An 18,150-nucleotide genomic window follows, 5' to 3' on the forward strand; every position below is an offset into this window, starting at 1 on the left:
TATTTATTTTGGGTAAAAAAAGAGAGTATGCAATTGATGAGACCACTGCATGCTATTCTGGATTAAGTCTCTCCAACATCTACCCCTTTAACATAGAGCGAATCTCACTTTTTCAGTGTTATTCTAACTCTGATGTTCAATTCAATGCATCTACTAAACACTTTTTGAGCTTAGGTTGAGGGATTGATTGTTCTGAATGAATGAAGAGGATCCATGGAGATTTTTGGGAGCATGATAGCGTATAATAGTACAATGCTGGGAAGATGCAATGGAAGGAGGGTGAAAGAACCTTTATACTTTATACACATTGGAAGCACAGGTCTACCCAAAAAAGGGCAAAGCTTAGGCAAAAGATTTAAAAAAAACACTTAAATTGATTCTTTCGTTTTATAATTTTTCACCCTTTTGTAAAAACAGAAATAAGTTGAATAAATTATACATTAAAAATAAAAAAAATGGAAATCATACGCATACCAAAGACTGCGGAAGTGACAGCGAAAGGGATCAAGATTTAAGATTTAAGGAAATTCAAAAGGATATTTATCGGATTTATCTGCCTTAGATACCAAAAAAAGATACAAACGTATGCTGACCGAGGAGAACGTCGTGAGCCAGCGAAGAAAGCGTGACAACTCCTCCATCCCAGGAAAGAGAGAGAGAATTGTGCTTTCTTCATAGTTCACACCTTCCACCACACATTTCCCGATATTCAAAAACCCGTTTCGGATTTTATCAGGTCTGTTCACGGCTTCACGCAGAAGAAAAGGGGGAAAAGAATAAGGGAGAGGAAGGACGATTTTCCCTTTCTCTTCTCTTCTGCGTCTCATCGTTTCGATCTCTCCTTTTCTGCTCCCTATGTTCCTGATTTCTTCATAGTTGAATCAGATCCTTTTTCCTCTTGTAAGTTTTCTGTTCCTTCTTTCGGAATTGGGGAGAGAATGGAGGCCGATAAGAAAGCGGCGGCGGTTTCTGACGTCGGTGCCTGGGCGATGAACGTCATCAGCTCCGTTGGCATTATCATGGCCAACAAGCAGCTCATGTCCCCCAATGGTTACAGCTTCACCTTCGGTCAGTTTCTTTATCTCAGATCTGGACATCTAAATCTTATAATTCTCAGTAATGTCTAATTTATGCTTCTGAATTGCGTCGGCATCTATTTACTGATCCGTGTAATGATTGGATTTTCTCATTTATGTTCTTGAGTTTTACTGGATTGGAGCTGTATAAGGTGTTACCGGTTTCTAGCATTCTCATGCTCTGTACATTTATCGATCTCCTTGTGCAGATCATGTAGCCTATGCATTTAATACATATTCTCTCTCAGTTCCGTGGTACATTATGTTGTTCTTCTTAGCTCTTCTCTTGAAAGGGTGGAATGCTTCTCCTTTTTCTGCCCGTCAAACACTTAATGATTTCTGCTTTTTAGTTCTATTTTTTCATGTTTGATGATCTCCTACTCTATAATTTATTGGCTCCCTTTATTTTATGCTGGTCTTGGATCCCTTAGTTCCATGACAACTGAGAGATTTTTTTTCATGTTTGATGAATTCGTACTCTGATTTTTCGGCTTCCTTTATTTTTTGCTGGTCTTGGATCCCTTAGTTCTATGTCAACTGAGAGATTGTTTCATGTTTGATGATCTCGTACTCTATGGTTTTTTGGCTTCCTTTATTTTGCTGGGCAAGTGAGAGGATTTTCGGGATATTATTATTAGTATTATTACTTTTATCTCTTCTTAAGACTCAAGTAATGATTTCTCTTCAACGTCTCGTGTCTGTATCCCCCGCCCTTTTAAACTTATTGTAAGAGGCTGCTATCACCTTCCATTACCATCAACAGACGGTTCTTCTACTAATACGTACTGCCTATTAGTTCCGTCTCATTCGTCTATGCTTGAGCCATGTTTTGTTGAACTAAGGGTGGTGTCTGCTGAATTTTAAGTTGAGTTTTACTTTGCTACAGATCCCTCATTTATGAGCCTCTTGTACCAGAATTCGAACTTCTTTGCAGTGGTTAATTCTGCCATCTTCTTATTTGATGTTGGTGCATTGTTAACAAGTTCTACCTCCTTTGTATTTGATCGCTAATTTGTTTAAATACTTTTTCTTTCTAAACTGCAGATTGGCTCTTCGCATCTCAATATTGGCCTGGATATTTTTTCTGCCTTTTTAATCTATCCAGTATCTCTGTTTTGTTCTGGACTGAAAAGGATTCTTAAGTCATTTTATATCTGCTTCATGTTTTTTTGTTTTATTTTTGAAGAAAATATCATGAATTTATAAAATTAAGAATCTGGTCTAAGGAGCCTGCTAAAGCATTATTTAAGAATTTTCTTCTGTGTAATCTTCTTTCTGTTGAATATTGCAGCTGCAAGCTTTTATTCTTTGGTTGTTCTTTATCTATTTTAACTGAATTGATCTTTCCCTCAGCAACAACCTTAACCGGGTTCCACTTCGCTGTTACTGCACTGGTTGGTTTGGTGTCAAATGCTACTGGCTACTCCGTCTCAAAGCATGTACCATTGTGGGAGCTTCTTTGGTTCTCAGTTGTTGCCAATATGTCAATCACTGGGATGAACTTAAGTCTCATGCTAAATTCTGTGGGATTTTACCAGGTATGGATCTTATCTTTTACTTCCCCTCCCTTCTTTTCCTTAGTAATTTGGGTTGTTTCCCCACCTGTCCTTTGTTTTTGTGTTTTATCTACATCATTATTCTTGGACTGTAGATTTCAAAGCTTAGCATGATTCCTGTGGTTTGCGTGATGGAGTGGATTCTTCATAGCAAACATTACTCAAGGGAAGTGAAGATGGCAGTGGTGGTGGTGGTGGTTGGTGTAGGTGTTTGCACTGTAACAGATGTAAAAATTAATGCCAAGGGTTTCCTGTGTGCCTGCATAGCTGTCATTTCTACATCCTTGCAGCAAATTGTGAGTTGTGTACTTGGATTCTTTCTAAATGGTTCGTTTAACAATAGCCCCCCCCCTCTTTTTGGGTCGTGGGGGTGGGGTTTGGATAGATGCACTGCTGACTTGGTAATGGTATCATTGATTACTTTCATCCAGATTGTTCCATCCAGTTTCTTTTGTGCCGTCAATACTTTTCAAGTTATTGATATCTCTCAGAATTGTTTGTGTATTCTTTTCTGTACTGGTTCATATGATTTCCCTAAATGTGCCGTTTTCAATTGTCATGAGCTGTCTTTTGATGCAGCTTTTTGAACAATATTCAATAGCTTCTGCTTCTTTTGCGGGTGGGTGTTTGTGTAATATGAGCTTACATATCAATTTTCATTGCAATATTTTAGTTTTTGAGGGGAGTAATGAATCTGCATGATGATGGATACATCGTGTATATGATACAAATAGCCTAAAAATACTAGAATGAGGTTTGCCCTTTCTGTGAAGTGGTCAAATGACCATTTTACTTGAATGTTGTGTAATCATGTCTGTCTGGAAATTGGATGCACATTTATGTTGTCTGATATCTAGTGTAATGCTTCTCTGTGCAGTCTATTGGTTCCTTACAGAAGAAGTACTCAATTGGATCTTTTGAGTTGTTGAGCAAGACAGCTCCCATACAAGCCCTTTCTCTTCTTGTGTTTGGTCCTTTCATTGATTACTATTTAAATGGGCGCTTCATAGCTAACTATAAGGTGTCTTCTGGGGCCATTGTAAGTAGATGCTCCCCCCCCCCCCTTCTCTTTGTTCTCTTTATTCTTTGTCCATTTAGCTGTACATAAATTCTTCACATGTTTCTTTTTCCCTTAAGCAATATTTAATGCATTAAATTTCCTCCAAAAAGGCCCCTAATACTGTTAAAGTTACTAATTCTGGCCCTGTCTATCTAATGGTCTTATGTTCGTTGTATTTGGTTAAAGGTTTTAGCATGGATTATGATATAGGATTATGATATATTTTTCTAATCATATCATCATTATTGGTTTTAGTCATAGAACAAAAGATTATGAGATTCATATTGTCTTCCTAGATTGAAAGTTTAATTCTATAAAACAGGAAGAGAGGGCCAGGCTGATCTCACTCAAGGGCTCACCTCCACCCTGGCCCTAAATCACGGCAGAAATCCCCAGACCTGACCCACCTGAGTGCCAGGATATCTCAGTCCAGGCCCAGGATCCAGCTGACAGTGCCCAACTAGCACACCTACTGGTAATCATAGAATTAGGTAGGAAGCAGTACCAGGTGGAGCTTAGGGTGTTAAAACTTATTGCAGATCTTGTTCCTCGCTAGAGAAAGAGTTTTAACACTGGGGGATTCTAGCATTTAAATCTCATAAGAGTAGGTTAATTCTCACCGAAATCTCAGGGTCAGTCATTGTGAATAAAGACGTGTTATAAATTTTCTGGTGTTATCACCCTGAATAGAGTGTCAATTGGCCATGCAATGAAAGAGAAATAGTAACTGAGGAGGACAAAGAAGTATAAGAACTATTATAGAGATCAAACCTGGAATGAGGAAAAAAAGAACTTGTTTGATCATGTAGGGAGAGAACAGTGCAAGAGAGAACCCAGTTTCATGGGTCAGCAGAAACAATCTTCTTCACTCAATTCTCCATAATCCAATCTCACTTGATGCCTAAAAGTAGTGTTATAGGATGATAACAATTCCTACTTTAGCTCGCATGCAACGACATCCGCTCTACTGGTCATAAAAATATCTGACACCAATGAGCTAACGCCATGAACCAAAGATACTCCTGTAGTTAGTTGTCTAGAAACCAGGGTGGCACTATCTCAAAGTATATGATTGAACTGCAACTTGAGTGGGGAACTTGTGGTAGTTCTTCTTTTATGCATGAAACAACACTAGATACATTTAACACAAACAACGACAACAACAACAATAAGTCTTATTACAACTAAATGGGATTGGCTACATGGATTCTTGCCTTCCAATCAGCTCCGTTTGAGTCAATGCTAGATAGAAGGCCTAAGCTATGCATATCCTTTCTCACCACTTCTCTTAAGGTTATCTTAAGTCTGCCTCTAGCTCTTCTAATTCCTTCAATCTAGATTATATCACTTTTCCATACATGGGCATTACAGGCCAACATTGAACATGGTTGTGCCACTTCAAATGACTTTCTCGTAGCTTATCACTTATTGGAGTTACTCCCAGACCAACTCTAGTATGATCATTCCCTATCTTAGCCTTCCTAGTTTTGCCACTCATCCATCTTAGCATCCTTATTTCTGCGATGCTGAGTTTATCTATATTATGCTTCTTAACAACCCAACACTTTGCACCATACATCATAGCAAGTTGGATGACGGTCCTATACAATTTTCCTTTTAGCTTTAAAGGGATATATCGATCACACATGACCCCGTACACACCTCTCACTTCATCTACCCTATTTTAATCGATCACCTTTTTTATTTATGATTGACAAGGTACCTAAAACAATTGCTTTGAGGAATCTCTTTATCATCAAGTTTTACCACCTCATCTTCTGCCCGATCATGACCAAGGTTACAACACTACGAACATTCACCATGCTTATTGAATTCTTATGGTATTTTGTGCACCGTCAAATAGAATACCAACATGTTGCTGAAGTTCCATTGGAAGAATAGGACAAGATAGGCAAGCAAGGCTTATGGTACAACAAAATGGTGATGGCCCAAACTGTTAGTATACTTGAACTACTGCAATGGCCTATAGGTATGAAACCTCACACATGAATGCTTTTCAAGAGCTGCTTCAGTGGAAGGCTTAGTGCTTGAATAAGATTTACAGGATGAAATTGGCTTCTCTTACCGCATGAATGACTGTATGAACATCTACAGAACTGACGTGTGCAAAAGAATACTGTTCTGTTTAAAGAGGGTCCCCCCCCCCCTTCTTTTTTAAATCAACTGGTGCATTTGAGAATGACATAAGACCAGCAGTGTGAGCTTCAATATCATCATCGTTGGGATCATCAGTGTGGTCAAATCTTGTTCATGAGGAAGACTATCATTGATCTACATATCCTCTTTGTTCATCTGTTATCAACTGCTTTAACTGCTCCAGTTCGTGCATGGTCAAGAGATTTGGTGCATGTTTAGGACACTTACTGGAGAAGGGACCTTTCTTGCCACAGTTATGGCATACAATGCTCTTCAAACAATTGTTTCCTTCTGACAACTTCTGACATCCATTTTTCCACTTACCATTGTATGGGTATTGTGTTGAATTAATATTATGCTTCAGATGGACTGTACTTCAAAATGTAGAAATTTTTGACAATTTGACTGTGACTGAACCACTTCGTACGAGTGTCGTAAAACTACTACTACAAAATGGGCCATCACTCAATTCTGGTCCTGTCTATTCCGGATCCTGGAAAGGATAAGTTTGGACTTTTGGTTTGGTCCTAAGCTTTGGCACTTTTGTGCAAAGTAGGCAACCTCAATACTCAAACCTGGGCCGTTGCCCCCAGCCTGAGCCGTTTACCATCACCCTGAGAGTGGCTATACTGTAGTTAGCTGTAGGTGCATTTTATTGGTGAGAGTTTCTGGTGCAATGGTGATGTAGCAAGTCTCACCAATGGATAGAGATATGGCATTGTTTGTATTGCCAGGTGTCAAATTCCCACCCAAGTTCCACCACATGTTCCTCCTTGAATTGGCAGTTACCATTTTTTTTTTCAAATATTTTTGGTTGTCCATTTGTTTGCAACCCTTTTTTTGGGGTTTGCATGTGTTGGGTTCCGAATCCTGTTATTAGGGATCTAGAACTTGGTGCTGACATTGGTTTCAACCAGCCAGAAACTGAGATCCTCTCAATTTTGAACTATACTTGGTATTTTTTTTCTAGGTTAACTTGAACATGGTTTTGAGGCTCAAAAGTTGTTTCCCCCCTGGTCCTTCTTGTATTGCCTAATTTTGATGTTTTGGACTCTATCCATGCATTGGTTTCTTGTAGACAACGCTTGTGGTGCTTGCAGTTTTGACCCAAGTTTGATAGTGTATGTTGTTCTTGATAATGATATTTATTAAGGTTTAACTGGAATAACATTCTTTCAACTTAATTCAGGTTTATCAATCTTGGATTTGTTTGATAGCTTCATTAGGGAGCTTTTTCACTTTTGATTTTCCCCCCATTGTAGAGTGTCAAGTTTTTAACAGAACATGGAATAGTGCCAGTTTGGTCATTGTTTTTCCGTTAAGAACCTTCCCAGTGCTTGTTTTTCCTTCTGAGTGTTCTCATTTTCACAACTAGCTGGTTTCATTGCTCTCATGTGGGAGCCTTTTTCAATATTCTTTGGTATTATAATTATGTCTGATTTTTTTTCCCCATAAAAGAAGAATTGAATTTCTTTTTCTTCTTTTCAATTTGCCTAATTTATGTGACTGGGAATATTTGCAGTTCTTCATAGTACTCTCATGTTCCCTAGCAGTATTCTGCAATGTGAGCCAGTACCTCTGCATTGGACGCTTCTCAGCTGTCTCTTTCCAGGTGTTGGGTCACATGAAAACTGTTTGTGTTCTCACCTTGGGATGGCTGCTCTTCGACTCAGAACTGTCTTTTAAGAACATTCTTGGCATGGGTGTTGCGGTGCTGGGAATGGTTATTTATAGTTGGGCAGTGGAGGTTGAGAAGCAGGCTAATGCCAAATTAGTACCCTACATGAAAGAGAGTCTAACAGAAGAGGATATTAGTCTGCTGAAAGATGGAGTCGAGATTACACCCGTTAAGGATATTGAGTTTGGCGAATCTAAAGTTTAGGTTGGTGATCCCCTCCTGGAATGGAAATGACATTTGGCTTTAACTTCACCATCGACAGCCCGCCCTTGAGATTTATTTAATCGTATCACAACACAAGATGTAGAGGCATCCTCGTGGATGGATGTGACAAGAGATAATCCCATGAGGAGACCATGACACCTTCAAGCAAACAACCATTTCTATTGTTGATGTGTGGCAAGCTGCTGGTTCGATTTTTTACTTTTCTTTTCATTGCCCATTTTGTCTCATAATAGTTAAATTTCGTTTTAATATGATTTTCTCTTGGGAGTGGTTAGGATTGTGAAGACATCAGCAATCGTGAAGGGAAAGGAGGTGATGGGGTTGGGTGCTGTAAAGTCTGGTATTCATTTTAGAGCTTTTCAATTTATATTTTTTGGGGCTGGAAGGGTGGGGTAGGTGGGTTTGTGGTTTAGATTGTTTCTGCATTCTGCCTGCACATTTTATATCCTATAATTTATCAACGCGGCTAAATGTTATTCATACTTTACTCTTTTTAAGTCATATGTATGGGACCCTCTCGTCATGATGTCTTTAGTGTTGGCCGTCAATCCTAACAAATTAGGATGTCTTACGCTATGGAAACTTGCCGTTATTCGCGGTAATTGTAATTCTCTTAAACTGGTAATCAATCCTAGTTATCTCCTAGGTTAGTTAGTAGGTAAGCAACATGGTTACAAACTTGCAACAAAATATTGTAGCTTGATTTTTCTGCCAATCTTGTCATATTGATCAGCTGAAGTCCCAGCTCAACTTCTCCGCTCAGCAGCCTCCACCGTGGATCTCTCGTTGTCGCACACGGAGGAGCCCTTGACTGGATCTGGATCTCACTTGCCTATATGTGACCGACCTCCCCGTAAAAAAATGAAAAACCTTTTTATATAACTAACGAGGTCATTTCTTGTAATTTCAGTTTTGGATCAAGAGAGAGAGAGGGTGGTGGTAGAACCGTAGAAGTGATGAAAACACTTTAATATCCAATCAGTTTCTTTGTGGCTGGAGCGTCGTCGCTCTTTCCTTGGATAAACTGAGATAACTTCTTGAAGTATGCTTTCACTCTTCAATGTCTAGGTTTCCTGGGACCTGGCTGGTTCATGGATCATGGTAGAGAGGATGTCAACTGGGACGCAGTTTTCGTCTATTTGAGTAAGATGATGTCTTTGTACGGATTTTGCGAACCGCAATGGATTAGAATCTGTCTAAATCATGGCATGTTTTAAACTTTTAACTTTTAAGCAATGCGACTTTATTCGCTTCTATTCGGTTTTCGTTATCCATTTTGCATGCGGGACTTATACTAGAAAGTAGAAAGTTAATAAGGGAGATTTAGTTTTCTACTTTCTACTTTTCTGTTAGTTTGTTAAATATACGTAATTACCGTAGGAAGTAATGCGTCATGATGCTTGAGATTATGATTGCCATGCACGGATTTTGATTAAAAACTTTTTACATGAATCTCCTCCATTTCCACTGGAAACAGGATTTATTGACCGGTAACACTGTAGTGTTATTTCACCCTTACATAATAGATCAATTTCAAATAAATAACTGTCCTCGCTTTAGTTTGTTAGACTTGTCATTTGATTTTTCCACATGACCACCGCTGGTTTGAATTTTTTTGTCCAAGTTGACCTTTGATTATAAGATCTTAAGACTACACTCCTTGATTTCGTAACTAGTTTACTGCTCCTTTGGTAACCCTAACAAATTATCCTTCTGGATTTAATGCGGACTCGTTTGAAACTAAAGCCCGATATGCTTAGGACAGAGGAGAAGATGAACCCTTGGACCGGGAAGGAGAAAAATACAGAGCGAGTGGAGACTGAGGATGTCATTCACTGAGTTTTGCGTTTTCTGACCTTTTTCTTGTCTACCTACTGTGTCCATGAAGATACTCAACGAGCTCTGAACAGCAAACACGGGTGGAATGATGAAAGACGAACATAGCGAGTTGAAAATAAAGTACAATTTGCACATAAGCGTAGCATCAACTGCATCATCATCGTCAATTCAGCCCCAACTGTTGTAATATGATGCTCACAATAGGGTTATTATTGTCCATTTATGTTTAGTTTAGGACAGTTATTTATTTGTTTCAAGGGCTGTAATGTAATTTGGCTGAGTTGTATAAATACCCTTCTTCGGGGTTCGGGGTTTAGGGTTCAGGGTTCAGGGTTCAGGGTTGGTTTAGTTAGTCCATCATTTTTTTTCTTCTTTTCCTCTGGGGTGTTCTTTGCTCAACAGAGCTCTGCTTCTTGGGTTTTCTAGGTTTTTCCTCTCAAGATGGTAAACCTTTGGACTTCTAAGTGTGGATGAAGGCCTGTGTTCTGGTGTATCTTCATGCTTGGTAAGATCTCAGCAGTTTGAGTATGGTGGTTGTCCTTCACTCAGTTTTTGTGTCTAGTTGTCTAGTTAGTTCTTGTTTAAGAGTTTTGACAGAGGTCTGTATCCATTGTAAACCTTCTCTTTGATATTGGGGTTGTGCATACATGAATCTACAAGACTCGTCCTTGGATGGAGGACCTTCGGTCCAAACCAAGTAAACCCTGTTGTCTCTTGTGTACGTGATTACGCTGCATATATTAGGTATTATTCCTAACACCAACCACCACTGGTGTACCACATTCCGTTGATAACTCTACAAATTTTCAAGGAATTGTTTCCATTGTTCACTATGGCTATTCTTTCCCCATCCTTTTGCTCACATTGCAACGATTGTGCACCAAGTATACAAGGTCCGAATCGGTTCTCGATTGTTGTGTTGATGCGATTAAAAGGTGATTTCAACTAACGACCGAATCGTTTGGTTCATTGGTTGGAGTGGAGAAGAAATGGTATCAATGATGGTGCAGGTAGACTACCATTTCTTCAACTCCTCGAATCCGGGGAGAAAGCCCCCAACAAATTCTCCATCACCCCTTGTTGCTCCAAAATATGTCAGCTCCGGTTCAACCGTGGAGCGTCTCGTACCTGAGACATATAGATCAAAGGAAACTCATGAAAGCAAGCCGCCTCTGTGGATTAGAAACTGTCTTTGATGGTAAAATCAGATTCTGGATAACACAATTCCTTGTAGAGAGGGATAAATGCCCGAAGAGGTCAAGTACTCTTGGTTAGGTGCAGGAGCTAATGCTGAATTAACTTGGCTTTTTCTTGTCTTAGTGTAGCTTAGTTTTTTTTTTTTTTTTTGTTAGCTTTGCTTACCTGAAGAAGGTATATGTGACCATTCTTATACCAAAAGAAAATTCTATAAAGAAGATGGAAGACAACAGTTGGATGGCTTGACACGATCCCCAAGGGAAAAACCAAGGTGAATGTTTGACTAGCTTGTGTTTGGTTATGTTTTCTCTTCCTCCCTTTTTTTTTGGGGAGCCAAACATAGATATTTTTAAGATTTAAGAATGCCTGAATCCAGTTGCTTCAAACACAAGCAAGCCAAACCTTCATCTTGGTTTTTCCCTTGGGAATCAGATCAAGCCATCCAATGGTTGTCTTCTCTCTTTTCCATGAAATCTTCTTCAAGTATAAGAACTATCATATATACCTTCTTCTGGTAAGCGAAGCTAACAAATAAAAAACTGAGCTACATTGAGACAAGAAAAGCCAACTTAATCCAACATTAATTCCTGCACCTACATAGGAGTACTTGACCTCTTCGAGCATTTACTCCTCTCTACGAGGGATTGTGTTATTCAGAATATGATTTTACGATCAGAGGCAGCTTCTCGTCTGTAGAAGCGGCATGTTCTCACGAGTTTCCTTTGATCTACAGATCTCAGGTTCAAGACGCTCCACGGTTGAACCGGAGTTGACAAATTTTGGAGCAACAGAAAGTAAATGGTATTGCTCTTCTATCAGATTAAACCCTTCTTCATCGGCCAGAATTCTTTATTAGAAAGGTCCCCTAGATGGTTGTCTCACTGAATGTATGTCCTAGGTTTATTCAAATTCACTAGATTAAAGGTATATCGATCCCTCCGAGAAATCACCTTCTTGTCCTTAAAATGTTCACTACTGTAACACATACAATTGGCGCCAGCAAACACTTTTAGGGTGCAGTTGAATCAAACATTTCCTTTCGCCCTAGACCATCACTAAATTCGGGATTGACTCCTTTCCTAGTAATGCTCCTTTAGGTCGAATCAATCATGATCATAGGTAACACCCCAAAGTAGCCACATCAACCCTTTGTTTCATGATGTCGTCGAAAGTCACTAAGAAGAGCAATCAATCAATCTGCTTATCGTTTAAAAGTGAGTGACTTCCTGCAAAAAGTGGAGCTCTTTTTGGGGTGGACTAGACTTTTTCTTATGATAGAGACCTGAGGACTATATAATAGCGAAGGCTTTCTGGTCAATAAGTCAACAGATTTATCCCCTGAGGCAGACAGAAGAAGTGGAGATTCCTTCTACCACCATCACTTCCTGACTCACCTACTCAAACGAGAGTTTCTGTTCCGGAACTAGTGCCTACCCATGGAATCATAGCTTTTGCCGCTTTCAAGCTTGTCTAAAAAGTATTAATCTTTCTTAAGTTAAGAAGCCAGAGCAAGTACCATGTGAAAGTTTGCCTAATACTCAAATTGGGTTCTCCTTCCACTTTGAGCTCGACTATTGCTACTTCCTCGACCCGACACCGAGATCTCGAATTCTTAACAGACAAAGACTGCCTACGACAATTCATCAAGAGCCGCTCTCGGAGCGATCACATGAAATCCTACTGGCATAGTGGTTAGCTTCAGTGCACTATATATCTGGAATCTCCAGCATTAGCAAAGTGGCCAAGGGACAAACATTCAGTGAGGCATCTTGATACGGAAAGATGAGTACCAAACGGGTATAACCCGAATATTACACATTGTCATATTAGTCGGGTTACACCCGGTTCTAACAGGACGAAACATGATCGGGTTCGGACCGAATGGGGCTTCACATGACAGTTAATCGGGAAGGATGCCGATCATCCATGATCAAAAGCGTAACGTACGCCACAGATATGGCAATCGTCCTTGTTATAGAAGGTCAACTCAATAGCTGATTGAAAGGGACTAACAGCAAGGGAGCATGATCCAAGGAGAGACATCAGCCCTCGTCCAGCTGACTTAACATGTACATGAAAGGTAACACTCACACTATAAATGCACAGATCTACCTCTCCGGTAAGCAACCAATACACTTTGAGCATAATCTTGTGTAGCTTTTGCACGAGACCTCATTCGGTTCATCATCTAACTTTGCCATCGAAGGCGGCTGCCCGGCACACAAGCCGGCCCGCATCTAACCTTTCTTGCAGGACTCATCGTCCCGGATACGAGAGGAGGCTCAGTCGGATCCAGAAGCATAATTGATCCGCATCACATCTATAATGGGAAATTCCTTATAGTCAATGATCAAGTAGAGCGGGTATGAACACCCTTTGAGAGCATCTAGGCCATCCTCGGCTGCATCATTGGGGTTAAGAATAGGTCTATTCCTTCTCATTTAATTTCGGAAATTTAAATCCTCTAGGGTCTCAGGTTTTGTTTCATCCAATCATTGAATATACCTCCTACCAAAAAAAAATCATTGAAATATACCGGATTAATTAAAGGCTTTGCCTGTCCCATTTTGTTTCTCACATTTCTAGAATACATTTGATCTTGGATCAGACTCTTGGAAGTTCATGCCTTCTAAGTCTGGTGCTTTTTTTACCATTGGGAAGTTCGTCCCTTGTAAGTTCATCTATCTTTCCCAGGTGGTTTACTGTGAGTTATTGGCTGAACATCTTGGACATTAAACCACCTGGGAATGAGGTTTTGTCAATTGGGAATATGGATTCCGTAGAGATGTCTCAAATTTTAGTTCATTTTGTTCATGTGGAGTCAGGAGAATGATATGATGCTTTGGATGGGCTTTTTGTCTTGTGAAGGATGATAGGTGTTTGCACAATAGTGGGGTGTTGCTTGGTGAAGGGATCTCTGGGCGGGTAGCCGCGGTGGGACAACTTTATGTTGCCGCTTCGCAGAGCTTGCTAGTAAATATTGAGCTACTTGTGATCAAGACTAATTGTGTGCTGGTATTAACGGCTTTACCTGAACTGACTGTGCCATGCCCATATTGTCTTGCGCCTAAATTAGTTTTCTCCGAATTGTCCCCACCATATCTATTTCTCTGGACTATATTCTTATGAGATGAAAGTTTGTAAAGCCATGTTGTCTTGGCATCACAACAGAATCAGTTAGTCTGTTGTACTCGTTGATCAATCTTTTACCTCTTCGAAACCCTGGCGCCTCCCACCAACATCGCCTCTCGCTGTATCTGAGAAACAAAGCGCAGGCTCTGTTTTGAGGCGAAGAGAACCCGGCGGTCTCCCGCCTTCGACTCTCTTCTTCTTCTTCTTCTTCTTCTTCTTCTCTTTCTCCTTTTCTCCATTGTTCTTCATTTCTTCTCCCCTGACTTCTTTTTTCTCTGTTTTACCTCAACCGAAGGGTTTTATATGGGCTTTCCTCTTAACACCGAAGTGCTTTGCGCTTTGTTGTATCTTCTTCTTATCTTTATGTCTTTGATCTGTGTTAGTTTGACTATTTTGGTTTGGTTTGTTAGGAAGAACATGTGCATTGATATATTTCGATTTTGGAATAGAAGGAAATCTCAAGTTTTGACTATGTTAGTGGTCATACATCCAGCTATTTAGAACATGTGCATTTAGATGTTAACCTCTCAGGATCTAAAACTTTTGATGCCTCAAGCCTCTACAGCCACACCATCCGACTTTGCCACTTCTGTCAAAAGAACTTCCTAGCACATGTATCTCTCTGCCCCTAAGGCGTGTCAGTCTCCGCCTTTCAATGTATTTTCGCCTATTTGGGCGCTTGTGGTGGTAGATGTGTATTTTGCATTTTTTGAACTTATTAGTTGCTGATATATTTACAACTTCATATCTAGGTTTTATTGGAATTGACCCATAACTTAGCCTTTTAACCTTGATAACCCTGTCTATTCCATATATGACAGTTTGGTCAGCTCCTCTCCTTGGTTTTAAATTTCTGTTCAAACCTTGTGTTTGTATGCAACTATCTTTCTATATTTTCCTTTTTTGAGTGTGTTTCTGTATTTTTTCTTCTTCTTTGGCTTGGTCCTGTATTCTTATAAAGTTTATTTGAATCAAGTTTTTCTGTTGTACTCCAAGAGGTTTTCTGTAGAGCGGTTTTATATAACATATGTTCTTATTGGCTAAAAAATAAAAAAAGAGAATTAGAAAGCGTGGTTCCATCGACAAGCAATGATGATATGCAGTAGGATCTGGTTTTTTGGAACCGTCTTACAAGCTTTTCCATTCCAAAAATCTGGGGGGTCAGAAATCACTCTACAACCACCTATCCACCCCCATGGAAGTTATTATCTGGGCTTGGTAACCGTATACAGCAAATCAACAAATGGGCATCGTTACTCTTACCCTAAACAAATCCACTCAACACAAAGGCAATACTCCCTTGGCCGTGGCTTGATGAATTATATATCCCTCTTTCGACCAAAAAGATGAATTATATCCCTCTCACGTCCTCCAGAACGTCACTGGCTTCCACCACAGCTCGCTTTATTTCACAAGCTGCTCCTGTCGCCGCATTTCATATGAGCAAGTCCCGACTCGGTTCCAGAATTCCCCACCTAAAAATGCGAACTATACGTTTCAACCCAAATTAAATTCACTATAATGTCCTTGTGATCCTCACGTTGAGGAAAGTTGCACAGACTTCGCCATCTCAGCCAACTTTTCCCCCTCAAGGCCAGTAATAAGCTCCATGGAGATGAAGTGCTTCGGTAGGTCTCCAAATTCATCCTCTTTGAAATTGTAATACTGTTGGAGTTTTTTCGCTTCAGACTCTGCTGCTTCAACCTCTGTCAGTAAAGTTTTGGCTTCTTGAAGGTCACCCAATTCTAAAGCTGCAGATCTTTCAGCCATTGCAGCTGCAGCTGCCAGCCGTAGCCACTCACACCTTGCCAAAGCTGCCTCTTTTTCCTTGGATATAATCAGCTCCTCTGTCTCCTTCATTTTGTTAGCACTGCACTCAATTCCTTCCTCCACCTCCCCAATGTCTAGAACAGCTTTCTCCAGTTCAAGTTGGAGGCTTTCTTTTTTGACAGTCAATGCTTTCGCTTCAGCTGCAATGCGTCCTGCTTCCTTAAAATTTCTGGCAGCAGCAGCAACTTTCTTTTCAGCTTCAAGCTCTGGTCCCCTCTTCTCTATAAAGCATATCCTCTGCTTGGAAGAAGAAACCTCCTGCTGGATGCTTGACTTCCTCGAAGATAATTCCTTTTAAGTAATAGGAGGAGAAGATTAACGGATAGCATGATAATATAAAAATGTTTCACTGGACAATGCGGCTAAATAATCGAATTAGAACATATGATGACATTCCCCCTTTGACCAGATCAACAGAAGAGATAGCAAAAGATGCAATGCCAACAATTTTAACAGGGATTACTAGTACTAATTAAACTAACTGTAATCAAGAAAAGAACCAATGAGATAGAGATTCTAAATACTTCTACATCATGTATGTTATCTGCTATCTGGTACACGCATATATGGGGACCACAGATCCATCCCAGGGGTCAAGTTAACAGATCAAAATAGAGATTTTACACAAGTGCATATGTATGGTATCTAGCATATGCACGTACAAGGACCACAGATCAGATCCAAGGGTCAACATAACCTCACATGCTCCACAATAAAAGGGAAGCAGCTGTAAGACATTAATATCACACTAGAGCTATCAACTGACGGGATGCAAGATTGATCCTAGATCTGAATTGATTATTTATCAGATTGTCTGGAATCCCATAACTAATCTGCAGATTGATACAACCTCTGTGTCCAAATATAAATATTAATTGGATCTGGATCCATATATTTCTGATCTTAAGTTCCTCCCAGAAGTGTCCAATCTTTGCTTTACAAAAAAGTATATGTTCTTTTGTACTACCAGATAAATTACATTAAAAAATTAGTAAACATACAGTACAATAAGATATCATACAAATATTAGATATATAATCTCATACAAACTGATTGAAAGGCAAGGATTCATGAAGCCAACCCCATTTAATTGGGACATGGCTTATTGTTGTTGTTGTGATGTGAACATAGTTTGGACCCCGGCCAAAACCATAAGTGGGGCCCACAATATGGTTCTAAGAACTAAGAAGCCTCCCTAGGCTGGCTGAACCCCCTAGGATTTGACCAAAAAAAGAAACCCCTAGGAGGGGTATTTTGGGCATTTTCTGCCCCATCTAGTTGCTGGAATTCAATTCCAGTCTAATTATAGAGTCCACTTTGGTTAAAGACTCTTGTTTTGAGTTAGTTATTGAGTTTCATTCTTTTAAACTATAGCACATGTTTCAAATAAAGTTTTGATTAAAACAGAATTTAAGCATGTGCTTATTAGAGTTTTAGGTTAATTAATACTTTTATTTCAGCATGTGTCCATTAGGGACCTTTGAATGTTTAGATTTTATTTCAATGGTCAAGATTATATGGTGAGATCATATTCTATAAAGCAATCCCACTTAGTTTCTAGGACTTTTGGTAGGATGTAAATTAAAGCCTATTCTTTCCTTGTAAGTTTAAGTCTAATTATTGCATGAAAAAGTTATCGAGTTGCGGACCGGGGTTCTTCCTATTGAGGGGGCCTTGGCGGATTTTTAGAAAATTCTTCAATATTCAGCATATTCTGAATTCGCAGCAAATGTTTTGCAAATATACAAGTAACGCACCCTCCAGCCCCTTCCCTTCTCTTCCCTACCCATGCAAGGCACCTCCACCCCTTCCCTTTCACCCCCAGCCCCTCCTCTACCCCTGCACAACCATAGCCCCCCTTCCCCTTGCTGCCGTGACCTGGCAGCAGCCTCCCCACCCCCTCCCCTCATCCCTACAACACCCTAACCCTTCCCCAGCCCCTCCCCTGTTGTGTGCAAGCCTTAGGCCTCCCTTCATCCAAAACCCCACAAGGGCCCTCTCCCTCTTCTTCCCTGCGGCACCAGTAGCAACCCTCTCCTGTTAAGCCTCTAATCCCCACTCCCTTGCCTCCTTTTTCTCTCTTAATTGGATCGCACCTTCCTCATCCCACCCTACCCTTAATTCCACCTAAAACCTAAAACACTAGCACCTTAACAAAAATTCTGCACTTCATCTTCTTCATTAAATTTCTGCACCTCTTCTACAACCTCTAGACCTAAACCCTAGTTCAACCTAAACCCTCACCGACACTCTAAACCAGTAAGAAATAAACCTGAAATCACAAAAATATCAATAACAGTCCCATTCTCCCACCGAACTGAAACCCTAAAGCCCTACTTTTCAACCTCTCTTGTTAAAATTCACATCTGGAAACAACATTACAGCAAGGGTTCAAGGTCT

At 40.0% G+C, this 18,150-nt stretch overlaps 2 protein-coding genes across 3 annotated transcripts in view; one reads left to right on the plus strand and one right to left on the minus strand.

The window, feature by feature from the left end:
• Positions 1 to 633: 633 nt before the first annotated feature.
• LOC149014441 (UDP-rhamnose/UDP-galactose transporter 2-like) lies at positions 634 to 8,559 on the plus strand. Its single transcript, XM_089155633.1, has 5 exons — positions 634 to 1,068; positions 2,430 to 2,614; positions 2,728 to 2,928; positions 3,510 to 3,671; positions 7,372 to 8,559. The coding sequence occupies exons 1-5, from the start codon at positions 939 to 941 to the stop codon at positions 7,729 to 7,731; spliced, it is 1,038 nt and encodes a 345-aa protein (XP_089011759.1). The 5' UTR covers positions 634 to 938; the 3' UTR covers positions 7,732 to 8,559.
• A 6,044-nt stretch (positions 8,560 to 14,603) lies between these two features.
• The window catches only part of LOC149014442 (neurofilament light protein), a 48,926-nt gene continuing 45,379 nt past the window's right edge, over positions 14,604 to 18,150 (minus strand). Inside the window, exon 3 of one of the 2 annotated variants that reach the window (XM_089155197.1) lies at positions 14,604 to 16,041. In XM_089155197.1, coding sequence (XP_089011323.1) covers positions 15,457 to 16,041 — 585 coding nt within the window. In that variant the 3' untranslated portion in view covers positions 14,604 to 15,456. The remainder of the gene's footprint in view (positions 16,042 to 18,150) is intronic. The other variant, XM_089155196.1, reaches the window with a different exon arrangement.

The sequence above is a fragment of the Hakea prostrata genome, chromosome 5 (genome assembly GCF_041222555.1).
Source record: "Hakea prostrata isolate BN-2017 chromosome 5, UWA_Hpros_2, whole genome shotgun sequence".
NCBI classification, from domain to species: Eukaryota; Viridiplantae; Streptophyta; class Magnoliopsida; order Proteales; family Proteaceae; genus Hakea; species Hakea prostrata.

Excerpts from the sequence above, each read along its gene's own strand:
- LOC149014441 (XM_089155633.1), top strand. The coding sequence starts at position 939 with ATGGAGGCCGATAAGAAAGCGGCGGCGGTTTCTGACGTCGGTGCCTGG. Across the intron at positions 1,069-2,429 it reads TGGTTACAGCTTCACCTTCG|CAACAACCTTAACCGGGTTC; the intron begins GTCAGTTTCTTT and ends TCTTTCCCTCAG. Across the intron at positions 2,615-2,727 it reads ATTCTGTGGGATTTTACCAG|ATTTCAAAGCTTAGCATGAT; the intron begins GTATGGATCTTA and ends CTTGGACTGTAG.